Raw genomic sequence first — 13,617 nt, 5'->3', positions numbered from 1 at the left:
GGGCATTGGGCAGGCCTGCCTCCAAGGAACAGCCCCAGGGCGGGAATCTGGACAGGACCAGCGTCCTGGAAAGAGCGAGGTGGACTGCTGGCTCATGAGTGTGGGGGCATCTGTAGGCTGTGGGGGGAACCAGGTCTTTGCAATCTTGGCTTTAGGCTCTAAGCTCACAGCTTTGGTCGTGTGTTTTAACTGTGACAAAATACACATAGCACCTGCCATTTTAACCACTTTTAAGTGTACGTTTTGGTGGCATTAAATACATTCACGTAGCTGTATAACCATCACCATCCATTTCCAGAACTTTTTCATCTTCCCCAAATGAAACTTTAGACCCAGTAAGCAATAACTCGCTACTCTTTCCAGCCCCTGGCAACAACCATTCTACTTTGTCTATCTGTGAATTTGAGCAAGCTCAGTGCTTCTGTATTGAGTGAGGTGGTTGAATGGATGATCTTAAGTTGCCTTCCGGTGATGACGTTCGGAGAGTCTCAGTGTCCTGGCATTTGGAAGTCATGGTCATTTGTCTATACTTTGGTCCATCCAAAACCATTCCCCTAAATGTTTTGTTCTAAGCAACTTCTAAGAGTCACTTCCTAGGTCCCTTGGAGGCAATTCTAATCCTTTACTCACCCTTGACTCCAAGACCCAATAAGTATTTGCTTCTACTAAGCCTGAGTTTTCCCTCCAAATCCGAATTAAATCATGGAGCTCAGGGGCCAACTCACTGTGCTTCTGGTACATTTGTTTTGGCTGGAGTCCAGCTGGATGGTTCTTTGCACTGTAACCCTAAGAGGAACACCCTGAGTGGGAGATAGAGACTAGGGTTTGGTCTCAGCACTGCCCTTACCCAGTTATATGACTTGGCTCCCGACCCTTACTTCTCCCCTGGACGTCAGTTTTCTTATTAATTTTCAATAAAATGTCCCTCCCCCATATGGAATTGTCACAGTGAACACCGCAGTGTTCCTCGGGAGTGTGTGTAGGTGGATAAGCACTGCGGTGGGCAGGTGGGTTCAATAAAATTGGTATCTCTTCCAACTGAGTATCCCCTGCTGGGTCATGGCCATGGTTAGACAGGTCTGCTCTTCTGTTGGGAGCCTACTGTTTTGTTGACGGAGAGCTAAGTTAACATCTTATCCCAGCAGTCAACTCAGTCTGGGACAAAGAAACCTCTGATCTTTGAACGTTTCCCTTTCCCAACTGTTAGGTGATTCCTTACAAACCATTAGGGAAAGAAGGAGAGGGGTTCTCAGTACTAGGAAATTTATATCCAGAAGAGGCCCAATTGAGAAAAGCCTAAGTAGAAGGGACAGCAAGCCCTGGAATGCCCCCAGAACTGGTTGAGAAAGAGCTTTTGCATTTACATAACCATCAGCTTTCTTAAGGTAAAGGAAAACTTGCCGATAATTTCTGGTAAGTTAGATCTGCAAGGTTAACACTTCAGGCTCTTTGAAGTACTTATTCCCTTTTCAATGACTTGCCTAAGATGAGGATTTGCAAATTCCAGGCAGCAACAGTAGCTCTGGTTATGACTTGCGGTTTGGCTTTACAGAAATGGGAACTAAGCCTGTGTTTATGCCTCTTCTTAAGCAGTAATGTGGGTGGTCCTGAAAAGTGAGCATTTGAAGGAAGTAATCCAAGTTGGTTTGGTACCTTTCTCTCTTTAACACTTAACTGGAACCAATTTCCTCCCATCCCCTGTAACCTTGGACTTCATACAGGATGCTGTTACTCGCCTGAGTTCTCTTGATTTAGATGGTGGTGTCCTTCAGGGCTTGCTCATAGCTTAGACACTCTCGGTTGTGGGGCAACCTGACATCAAAAGCCCCCAACCCCACCCGCAAGCACGCGCCCCCCAAACCTCTCTTTTTACCTGTCGTCAACTTCCTCCTTCTCTGACTAATCTAGGGAAAGGTTTGATTTTCTTCTCCTCCCCTTGCTTTTCTGGTGACAAGAACAAAAAGAGAGCAATTACAGGCTGTCTATGGCTTTCTCAACAACTTCACTCAGCCTGGCTGAGCCTTGTAGGAACCGCAATTTCTGGCTCATCAGGAAAGTTTGTATCTTCACTCTGATTCGGGACTTCACCTTTTATAGTGCTCCGGCTTATTCTAAAAGTACTTTGTAAAATGGCCCGCAGGTCATCCAAAAGCAAAACCACTAATGTCTATTTACGCTGGATTTTAACAGAAGAGTGAAGTGGTTTACTACAATCAGCAATGCAGTCAAGCTCTTTCACTATGAAAGAACTCAGGTCTAGGAGTCTTCGGCCTGGAGCACTGGTTCACAAGGCAGGAGACATCTTTGGTTGTCATAACTGGGGGGGAGGAAAAGGGGTGCTATAGCATCTAATGTGTGGAGGCCAGGAATGCTACTTAACATCTTACAATGTATGGGACAGTCCCCACAAGAAAGAATGATCCAGTCCAGAGGTGCCTGGTGGGCTCAGTTGGGAGAGGATGCAACTCTTTTTTTTTTTTTTTTTTTTAATTTTTTAACATTTATTCCTTTTATGAGAGAGGGCGGGGGAGGGGGAGGGAGAGAGGGAGACACAGAATCTGAAACAGACTCCAGACTCCAAGCTGTCAGCACAGAGCCCGACGTGGGGCTCCAACTCCCGAAGCATGAGATCATGCCCTGAGCCAAAGTCGGACGCTTAACCGATGGAGCCACCCAGGCGCCCTGAGAGAGCATCCAACTCTTGGTCTCAGGGTCATGAGTTGAAGGCCCACGCTGGGTGTAGATATTGCTAAAAAACAGTATGTAAACTCTAAAAAAAAAAAAAGAAGAAGAAGAAGAATGATCCAGCCCCAAATGTCAGTGTTAAGAAACCTTGGTTTCTCGTAATTCACCTCCTTGTGAGCCCTCCAACAGGAGAATTGGTTTTCCTCTCTAGATGCCCTGTGCCCACCTCCACAGGTGTCCTGGGCACATCCCACTTGACAATGCCAGGCCCTGGAAGAGATGCCGGGTCCTGCTCCAGACACGAAGTTATGCCTTTTGGGGTTGGACCCAGCCATCTTCCCACCTGAGGATCTGCTCACTCGGCCTTCACATTCTGCTCGCTCTTTGGTGTTCCAAATGTTTCTAAAGGGGCAGAAGTCTAATATACTAAGAGTAGCTGTCATCAAGAAAGAACCACAGTGCAGAGGGCCTCTCACAACCCCTGTGGGAGGGAGAAAAGAGCACTTGAGAGCCGGTCCCCACCCATCCTGTGTGGCACTGAGCCAGCCAGCCTGGCGGACACTGCCAGCCCTGCCCCCCCACCCCCGGGGGGGGGTGCGTTTCTTTACTTCAGAATCTAAGAGGGTAAAAAAGTAGTCTGTGAAAAAAAAAAATAGGTACTACCCACCAGATTCTATTTTTGCAGTGATTGCTCCAAGTTGCAGTGATATGCTACAAGTGGGCATAAACGTAGGTTTTCCTTGAGTGTTACTAGCATATTCGAAATTTTCCGTCTTTTATATTCATATTACTAAGACTAAGTAATAGTCTAAGACTATTATAGACATACAGACTAAGGCTCTTTCCCTCTTAAGTCTGATTCCAGAGCCCTCGGGGGTTTTGGGGGAGTGGGAAGCACGGGGTCCTTCAGGTCCTCCCAGGTCGGATTTGGGCTGCAGGTGGGAGCCTTGCCCGAGCCTCACTCAATGCGTGGAAGTTTACACAATGGCTCGACTTCGTGTGGTCCGGCTGATTCATCCATTTGGCTGTTTGACGTCTGCCTCTGGCCCAGCCAGGACAGAAGGGGGCCCCTTAGGAACTTCTGGCCCCGTTCCCTCTCCAGGGGACGCACAATAGGGCTGTGATAAGACAGGGTTTGAGGGGGAAGTGGACTTTTGGAAACAGGATATTTTTAAATTAGAGAGAGAAACAGAAGGGTTGTGACTCCCCTTGTGACAGGTGGGCCCCAAGACCGCCCAAGACTCAGAAGGGACTGGGTTTGAGGTTGGGCGGCCTCGCAGAGCCTGAGGCCCCTTGGAGTGCATCCACCTAGTAGCCCTGAGGACTCGGGTCCGGTAGGTTATGGCCCTCCCGCCATTGCCTCTTCCACCTTCAAGACTGGCTGCCACCCCCAACACCCACATACGCTCTGGGCGCCTTTCCCAGACAGCAGGAGGTCCCCATGGTTTCTCTGTCTTCAGGTCTGTGTCCTGCATGGACTGTTTGGGGAATCAGCCCCAGCCGTGTGGGCCACTGCCCGATTAGAAACTGCAATGGGTGGGGGCCTGCTCCTTTCCAAGGGCAAACCACAGCCCTCTCTCACCTGTTGTAGTGAAAACCGGCTCTAACTAACACTGGCGGGATGGCTCGCCCCCCACACGACACCTCCCGTTCTCCTTGGCCTTTCTTCACCTCGCTCCGATCTTCCTGACATTTGGAAGGACCTGACAGGCCCATGTTCATCCTTGCAGCCTGGCTGGGCCAGCAGGTCCTGGCGTGTACCCTAGCAAGAAGACAGGGTGGCCTATGGGGGAAGGGGGAAGAGGTGGCCCTGTCATTCCAGGCAGCGCTTGGGCTGTCTATCCCGAGAGTGGTGGCAGTGTTTATACCTTCTCCTCCCCTGCTCCCACTTGTGGGGATGGAGAAGCTACTACGAAATAAGGAAATAGCCTTATTCCCAAAGAGGATGTGGCAGCACTGTTTACATCTTTTTTCTTATTAAGTTTATTTATTTTGAGAGAGGGAAAACAGGAGCAGGGGAGGGACAGAGAGAGAGAGAGAGAGAGAGAGAGAGAGAGAGAATCCTAAGCAGGCTCCACGCTGTCAACGCAGAGCTCGAACTCAAGAAACCGTGAGAGCATGACTTCAGCCGAAACCGAGAGTCGGACACTTAACTGACCGAGCCACCCAGGCTCCCCTGGCAGCACTATTTAAAACAGCAAAAACTTGGAAAGAACCTAAATTTCTAAAGTAAGGAGCTGGATAAGTAAACAATTGTACACCCATTGAATGATTATTACACAGGCCACTCCCAAGTATGTTTAAGAAGGTACCAGGAAATGTTTATAAGATCACGTTATGTAAAAAGGATAGGCTAGAAAATGGCATATGTTGTATGTTATGACTCAGAACCAAGAGCCTACGGGAGAGCAGAAAAAAACTGGGGGACAAAAGTGTCAACAGGGTTTAAAGAATGGAACAAGAGATCATGCTTATCAGGCTACTTTCTACTCCTCCATAGTTTTCAGTTTTTTTCTTGAAATAACCTGAAGTACTAATTAAAAAAAGAAACAACAAAAAAAACCTGCCGGGACACCTGGGTGGCTCAGTTCATGGAGCATGCGACTCGGGTTTTTGCAGTCATGAGTTCCAGCCCCACAATGGATATAGAGATTACTTAAAAAATAAAATAAAATCTTTGGGCGCCCGGGTGGCTCCGTCGGTTAAGCGTCCTATTTCAGCTCAGGTCATGATTTCACTGCTCATGGGTTCGAGCCTCGCGTCAGGCTCTGTGCTGACAGCTCAGAGCCTGGAGCCTGCTTCAGATTCTGGGTCTCTCTTTCTGCTCCCCACCCCTGCCCCTCCCCACCCCACCAGCTCACACTGTCTCTTCTCGCAAAAATAAACATTAAAAAAAAATTTTTAAATAAAATAAAATCTTAAAAAAAAAACTGTTTAAAATGTCCAGTGAGCTTCCAGGGATTTTAATATGCTTGTCACATGGAGTATAGAGCCCAGAGGAAGCTGTCTGTGGGCAAAGGAGCCATACAGCTGAGCACCCAGTAAAGCTCTGGTGTCTCCTTCTGCACCGCCCCCACCCCCTGCCTTTACCCATGGGGTTCCTGAGATGGTTGGGGGGTGGGGGGAGCCTGATGTACTCTCTGAATCGCTCACCCTCCATGTTATGCTTTGTTTTGCAGATTTCGTGGAAAACAGATATTCTGTAAGTACACACTTCACAAACAATTTTTAAAAATGGTCCATTGAACAGTGAACTATTTCCAAACTCAGCCAGGTTCTGCATTCCCACGAATCACACTCCTACAGCGGCCTGGTCTGTTTGAGACCAGGAGCCCCGGGCAACAATAGCCTAGATGTTGTATGGAGGGTGTTTGGTCATCGGGCTGGCCAGGTTTTCTGGGCCTGGTGATTTCAAATATACTCTCCCACTGTTTCCATGCGTGCATCTCAGCCCTCATACGAAGAGAGACCCCCTCAAAGGATCAGGAATCTAGAACATATAGCCCCCCTTGAGCGAAGTGCACATTTCCTCCTAGTTCAGGTTCAGGCTTTGGAAGTGAGGCAGACATTGTTGTGGGGTGGGGGGAATGCTTGGAGGAAGGGAGGATCCAACAGTGCATTTGAACTTTGAACTCTGAGAGCCTATGCCAGTCACCCTGACACACCAGGTCCTCTGCTGCAGAGGCCACTCAAGGTCCTTGACCCACAGAGGGAATCAGATGAGTTAACACGGATGAGAAAGCAAGGTGATGATAGCTCACCAGAAGCTATGGAAACGCAGAGGAAAGACGGTTCTGGTTAGGGTCTCCTCCCCACAGAAGGGGTCACTGGGGTCGGCCGTGAGGAAGGGGTCCAACCACGGCAGCAAGCCCAGGTAGAAAGATCAGCAGGAGGAGAGCCACGAGGGAAGGAACAGTCCAAGCAGCTCAGGGTGATAGAGAAAGGACATCCAGGAGAAGCACTAGGAAGAGGTCAGTTAGGGCTTACATGCAAAGGACTCAAACACCTCATTATGAGGTTTCCCTTTTTTTTTTTTTAATTTTTTTAAATTAACATCTATTTATTTTTTGAGAGTCAGAGAGAGAGAGAGAGCACGAGCAGGGGAGGTGCAGAGAGAAGGAGACACAGAATCTCGGAAGCAGGCTCCAGGCTCTGAGCTGTCAGCACAGAGCGTGATGCGGGGCTCAAGCCCACAAACCGTGAGATCGTGACCTCAGCCGAGGTCGGTCGCTTAACCGACTGAGCCACCCAGGCGCCCCTGAGGTTTTCACTCTGTAGGAAATTGAGGATTTAGGATGCTGCTACTTGGCAGATGGAAATATATATTCTTTTAATGTGGAGGTCCAAGTTCAAATTTTGCTAAGATCTGTCTCCTCCTATCTTCCCACTCCCAACCTTTTGATGAACTACCCAGTAGTTTAGGGGTTAACTGGGCAGCTGGTATCTTGAGAAATGAGGAGCCGCTGCTTTAAGGTCTGGGAAGAAAGAACCTTCGGCAAGATTGCTGGTAGCCTTTCCAATGGGCCCCCTGGCTTCCTTTGTTTTGCTGGAGTCTGAATTCTTATAAAACAGAGAACTCATTATGCCTTTGACGGCAGGAAACCACTGACATTCTTCTTATGGAGGAAAGCTATCAATTTAAGGAAAAGAGGGATAAAATGAAGGTCTTTTTCTAGCCTAAACCCACCCCGACTCCCGAAACCAGTGACTTGCCTTGGCAAGGGTCCGGAGCCCAATTTATAGGTGCAAAAACTGACAGCTGAATCGGCAGAACAGCCTGGCTGGGGTGTCCCAGCCAGGTAATAGCAGAGCCAGGACTAGCACCTGGGTCCCCAGATTCCTTGGCTAGCCCACAACACAAGACTCCCTCCAAGAAGTGACATCATTGTTTCAGCTATCGTGGCCTTGAGGGAGTGGAAAGTGAGATCTTTGCTCCATAGGCAACGTGGGACCCAGAAAAAGAGATGCTCTCCCGCTACAATAAACATAGCTGTGTCCTCCCCAGGCAAGTCTGTTGGACCTGCAGGACTGACTTATTTACTTTGTCTGCAATCCAAACGGTCTCTCTGGACAAAGGCTCTGAGCTCCAGGACAGATAGAACTTTCCTTTTCCCTCAGGAGCTGACCCGTGGATCCAGAAGTCTGCTCCCAGGATGCTCCTGAGAGCTCCCCCACCAGCTGGTCCTGCCCTCCCAAATAATAAAGACTTTTGGCGGGAGCTCAGGGGTTCCCAGCCATTGGGAGAGAGATTTTGACGCTTTAAGCGAATACAATTTGTTTAGAAAAGAAGGAGGTATAGTTTTCCTAATAATCAGCTGGTGAGGGTCAGGAGAAAATTAATCAAATTGCCCAGCAGGGAAATGGGAGGGGATTTCCTTCCTGAAATCAAACCTGGCGATCATTCCCAGTAGTTTAATGGCCGTTGCTTCTGAAAACACATTGGAGGAAATATCTTAACAATGAGATAGCTGCTTAGCCAAATACTAATTTAGTATTGTTTGACTTGCTTCAATGGCACATTCTGACTTCATTTTTCCTCTGCCATTTTTGCCTTGTTTATAAATTGTGTTTGTGGCCCAGGCAGACAGATAATGTGAAAGAGAACACCTTGTACTTAAAAGAAAGGGGTGAATCTGGACCTTCGTGGGTCTCGGGATCTTGGAGACAGCCTTGTCTTCTTACGGAAAAAGAGGCAGTTCCCAGTTACAGCTCACCCCCTTCCCTCCTGGGAGCCAGCAGTGGGAACTGGAGTCTGAGCTTCAGCTCTCTGGCCATCTTTTGGGTGATCCTGCCCTCCTCCAACTAAGCTTTCCAATTCGTGAAACAGAGACGGTGAGAACCCCAAACACAGTAATAGCTCCCTACTAGAAGTTTCTTAAAGTTAAAATGAACACGTGTACAAAGTATTTTGCAATGTACCACATAAATGCTACTTGATGGTCTGTTTAAAGTTCTTTTCATCACTCTGGCAGTATGAGGCACGAATGGGAGACTTACTTCATTTTGGCCCTGAAATGCCTCTTCATAGGATTCACCCAAAGCCAGGCTTTGACTTGGGAATCAGAGACCCACCTTAAAACTTAACCTTTCCATGATTCGCTGTTTACCAGCTGAGTCACGCTGGGCAGATGTCTCAGGGCCTTCGTTTCCTCATCTGGAATTGGAGATAATAACCACCCCCACCCCACCTGGTTGTTGCAAGGATTAAATGAGCACCTATCACAGACTTGGTTTATTGGAAGTGCTCATAAGGGGCACATTCTATTTTTATTTTATCTATTTTTTTTTAATTTTTTTTAACATTTATTTATTTTTGAGACAGAGAGAGAGCATGAACAGGGGAGGGTCAGAGAAAGAGGGAGACACAGAATCTGAAACAGGCTCCAGGCTCTGAGCTGTCAGCACAGAGCCCGACGTGGGGCTCGAACCCACGGACCGCGAGATCATGACCTGAGCCGAAGTCGGATGCTTAACCAACTGAGCCACCCAGGCGCCCCAAGTTTATCTATTTTTTGAGAGAGGGAGTGAGTGGGGAGGGGCAGAGAGCGAGAAGGAGAGAGAGAGAGAGAGAATCCCGAGCAGGGATCTCAGTCCTGGGCTTGAACCCACAAACTGTGGGATCATGACCTGAGCTGAAACCAAGAGCTTAACTAACTGAAAGACCAAGGCGCCCCCCCCCCCCCATAAGGGGTACGTTTTAGAATCAGGAAGTAGAAAACCCAGGGGTGTTAGAAGTAAAATGGCCTTTGAGAGCATCTATACCATGTTCTGGCCCGAAGTGGGGCGATTTCATGGCTGTTCTTGGGTGGCTGACAGCTGGCCTCTGATTTAGGTACAAGGAAGGACAGGTCTTGGATGTGAGTATGTTAACCATTACTTCAAGGTCCGGTTGACTGTGACCCAGCCCTTCCCATCCGCGGGGCCAGTCCTGCTGCAGCTACTGAGTGCTTGCCTCGCCTGGCGGAGGAGAGCGGAGGCGTTTAGGGAGGGACTTGGTCTGGGGCCTGCAGGAAGCCTGGACACCAGGGTCACCCCTCTGGGCAAAGCGGAAGAAATGAAGGTAGCTGCCAGCGCTGGCGGGCCTCCAGCCCCTTGGGGCCAACACAGCTCCCTTGGCCCGCTTGCCAGGGTCTCTCCTGGCAAAGGCAGAGGCAGAGCCGTGGCCTGCCAGCTGGAGCCCTTGGGACCCGCATCCTGTTCTCAGAGGCTCCTCAGATGCGCAGGGACCAGAACAAAACAGGGACCTCAGCCCCCACCGTCAGAGAGCCAACCAGCCTGGCCATGGGGCTCCCAAGACGCTGGCTGATCCCCACAAGTGCCCCCACTTGTGTGCCCACGAGGTCCACCTGCACTCACAGAGGGTCGGGTCACGGACTCATTTGCTGTCTGCCTCTTGGGGCCCAGGGTGCCTTTGCTCCAGCATTTCCATCTGCCCCACTCTTGCCCCCATGCTGCAGCCATTCGTCCAAACCTGCCTCACCTTGGAGGCTGGCTCCACGAAGCCTTCTGTGATTCCCTCGTGGTACAGCGAGGGCGTCTCGCCACCTCTGAACTCCTGCAGTTTGTTAGGACCTTTCCCACGTGCTAGCACTGTTTGTCAGTAACGGATAGGATATAAAATTCCTGGCGGGTTCTTGCGTCCTCGGTATAGATGACAGTACTCGGGTCAGATGGGGGTCCCGTTACTGGTGGATACGGAGGTGTCAACAATATCACACAAAGCAGTTAGAGAACACTGCAGGATGGCGTGCAGAATCTGGCTTTTGTTTTTGTTTTGTTTTTTACTTTTTTTCTTGGGGAGGGGGCAAAACAGACACAACAGAAGGTACCATTTTAGCCATTGTTAAGTGTACCGCTCAGTGACCTTAAGTACATTCACATCATGTGCAACCATCAGCACCATCCACCCACAGAACTTTGTCATCATTCCAACCCAAAAGTCTACCCATTGCACACTCATTTCCCCCTTCCCCGCAGCTCCTGGAAATCACAGTTCTCCTTTCTAGCTCCATCAGTTTGACTACTCTGGGTACCTCGTGTAAGTGGAATCACACAATATTTTTTCCTCCTGCGTCTGGCTTCTTCCACTTCTTCATCTTTATGACGATAAGCATCCTCAGTGTTTATCCATGTTAAAACTCTTTGATTTTGCGATTAAAAAAGAAAATGGGCTGGGCAGGGGGGTGGTGCCTGGGTGGCTCAGTCGGCTGAGCATCAACTTCAGCTCAGGTCATGATCTCACGGTTCGTGAGTTCGAGCCCTGTATCGGGCTCTAGGCTGTCAGCTCGGAGCCTGGAGCCTGCTTCCCATTCTCTCTCTCTCTCTCTCTCTCTCTCTCTCTCTCTCAAAAATAAATAAAAAACATTAATTAAAAAAAATTTTTAAAAGAAAACGGGGGTGCCCGGGTGGCTCAGTTGGTTGAGCAACCTACTTCCACTCAGGTCATGATCTCCCAGTTTGTGAGTTCGAGCCCCACGTCAGGCACTGTGCTGACAGTTTGGAGCCTGGAGCCTGCTTCGGGTTCTGTGTCTCCCTCTCTCTCTGCCCCTAACCCACTCGCAGTCTGTCTCTGTCTCTCTCAAAAATAAATAAACATTAAAAACAAAAAAAGTTGAAAAAAAAAAAGAAAAGAAAACAGACCTAGAGAAGCCTCAGCTTGTGTTAGAAGCAGAGCTGGAGCAAGAAGCCAGGTCTCTCTTAACTCTACTAGTCTTGCTCTGTAGGTAAGTGTGGCACCCACGGGGCAGAATGCTGGGTGTACAGTGGGTGCTTGACAAAGTTGGCTGATAGCCTGATGTGCAGCGCACGTCTACAGGCAGTGGAGGCCACAGCCCTGGGCGGAGCTGGTGTGGAGAGAAGGGAGAAGTGAATGTGGGCAGGAGCTGACCCCACAGGGTGGAGGTACCAGCGGAAGACGGCGCTGTCAGAGAGCCTTTGTGAAGCGCTTGCTGCAATATTGCTTACCCCTCCTCCAGGCCAGTCTTGAGCCCTGAAGGGTGTGACCATAGCTTGTCTTCTCTTGTCTCTGCAGAGAACGGAAGGCTCCCTTGATGGAACTTAGGGCTGCGAGGACAGATGTTCCTCCTTGGAAGGACACCCATGTTCCAAGAAGAGGAGATCATTCCTGTATTCCAAGAGCTCTGTGCATTTATTTATGAAACTGCCCTGCTCCCACTGAACAGAGCAATTCCTCAGGCCAAGTCACCAGTTCTGAAATCCATCTGCCTACATTTATGGGGGGTATAAAGAGATACGGAGGGGCTGGTTAAGTCCCCCCACAGCGCCCCCCTCTCACCAAGCTGGGGCATCCTCAGGAGTGGGGAGCCGCAGAAGGAGGTTCAGGGTTAAACGGCCATTGGGATATTTTGAAACTTGAATATTTTTGTCTTGCACGGAGATCAAGAACTTGTCCAAGTATCTTCACACACAGAAACCATTTTTTTGTTTTGTAGCCAATCGCTTCTAGCGAATGGCTGGGCTGAGGGGCTATTTTCTCTCTCTCTCTCTCTCTCTCTCTCTCTCTTTGCCTTTGGTCCTTCAAAGGCCTGTGGTTCTGGGTGGTCCTTGTTCCTCGGAAGTGAACAGCACTGACCAGACGGTGCCCCCTGTTCCCTCCATGACCTCGCCTGCCACAAATGTCACAACAAAGCTGCTTGGGAGCGACCCCTTTGAGATGCCAACCTGAAGATCAGGTTCATTCCGGGCAATGCACAGAAGAGAAAATGAAGTCGGACAGAGCACAGATGTTCTTATGCTGTTTTTCTATACCCTTTCTTTCTTTTCCTTTACCATGCTGCAGGCTGCAAGATGGAAAGATGTTTGCCTACAGCAAATATTGTTTTTAATAGAAAAATGAAATGTGTATTTTTCTTACTAATTTTTTTTTAATTTATTCCTTGCTAAAGAAATGGTCCCCTGAGGTCTTACGATATTTCTGAGGGTGTCTTGAGGGGGTGGACGAGTAGCCGCGGCCATTTTGCGGGGGAATTTCACTAGTGAGCACACCTAGCTGAGATCATTTTCCCCCCACGTCCCGTCCACCTCAGTGACACAGCTGCAGGGTATTGCATTAAATAAATTTGATCTTTACTCTTCACAGACCTGTGAAATGTCATCTTCTAAGAGGACACATACACATAGAATATCTGTAGTGCTTGAGGACGCCTCGGGCCTTCTGAAGTCACAAAGAACCAAGCAGGTCTTATCAGGTTGTCTCACACAGGCCAAGGGCCTCCGTGACCTTTATTGAAGGCAGGGCTAGAGGTAGTCTGAGCGTCAAACACTGAGTCATTAATATCCATTGGCTGCGATTCAGCGTTTGCTTCCCAGCCAAAGACTGCCAGGCTGTCCCTGGCAGATAGGGTTGCCAGGTTGAGCAAATAACACCAACAAAAAACACCGAAACACCCAGGGTGCTCAGTTAAATTTGAATTTCAGATAAACAATGAATCTGCTTCGGGTGTAAGTATGTCCTGTGTAACATTCGGCTTATACTTACACAATGTAAAAGTATTCATTTATCTGAGAGTCAAATGTAACTAGACATCTCATTTTATCTGGTAACCCTACTGGCGAAACACCCCCTCCTATCCCTCTAAGCCATCCTCAGTGGCCTCAGACCAGACCTCACTGCCCTACAGCCCAGGTCCCCATCAGAACAGCGCCCCACTGGGCCTGAAGGCAGAGGGAGATAGGAGTGTATGTCCTAGTTCTGCCACATTGCAGCTGTAGGAACTTGAAGGAGCCTCTTAACCTCTGAGCTTCAGGTTCTTCACTTCTACAATGAGGAGCTTGGACCAGGGGTTCTTAGTATCTGGAGGGTTTAGACTCCTTTGAAAATATGATAAAAGGTATGAATCCGTGTGCGTACACACACAAAGTTGTAGCACGAAAATGTTATATAATTTCCCCAGGTTCCAGAGCCAGGCATGG

General features: G+C 48.9%; 1 protein-coding gene across 7 annotated transcripts in view; it reads left to right on the top strand.

Moving 5' to 3' along the window:
* Positions 1–12,781, top strand: part of PECAM1 (platelet and endothelial cell adhesion molecule 1) — a 74,758-nt gene extending 61,977 nt beyond the window's left edge. For all 7 annotated transcript variants that reach the window (XM_053212707.1, XM_053212706.1, XM_027047901.2 and 4 more), the window contains 2 exons: positions 5,865–5,887; positions 11,717–12,781. In XM_053212707.1, coding sequence (XP_053068682.1) covers positions 5,865–5,887; positions 11,717–11,746 — 53 coding nt within the window. In that variant the 3' untranslated portion in view covers positions 11,747–12,781. The remainder of the gene's footprint in view (positions 1–5,864; positions 5,888–11,716) is intronic.
* Positions 12,782–13,617: the final 836 nt, after the last annotated feature.

Source organism: Acinonyx jubatus, chromosome E1 (assembly GCF_027475565.1).
Source record: "Acinonyx jubatus isolate Ajub_Pintada_27869175 chromosome E1, VMU_Ajub_asm_v1.0, whole genome shotgun sequence".
Lineage (NCBI taxonomy): Eukaryota > Metazoa > Chordata > Mammalia > Carnivora > Felidae > Acinonyx > Acinonyx jubatus.
The sequence above is the reverse complement of the archived record's forward strand: the minus strand, read 5'-3'. Positions and strand labels throughout refer to the sequence as shown.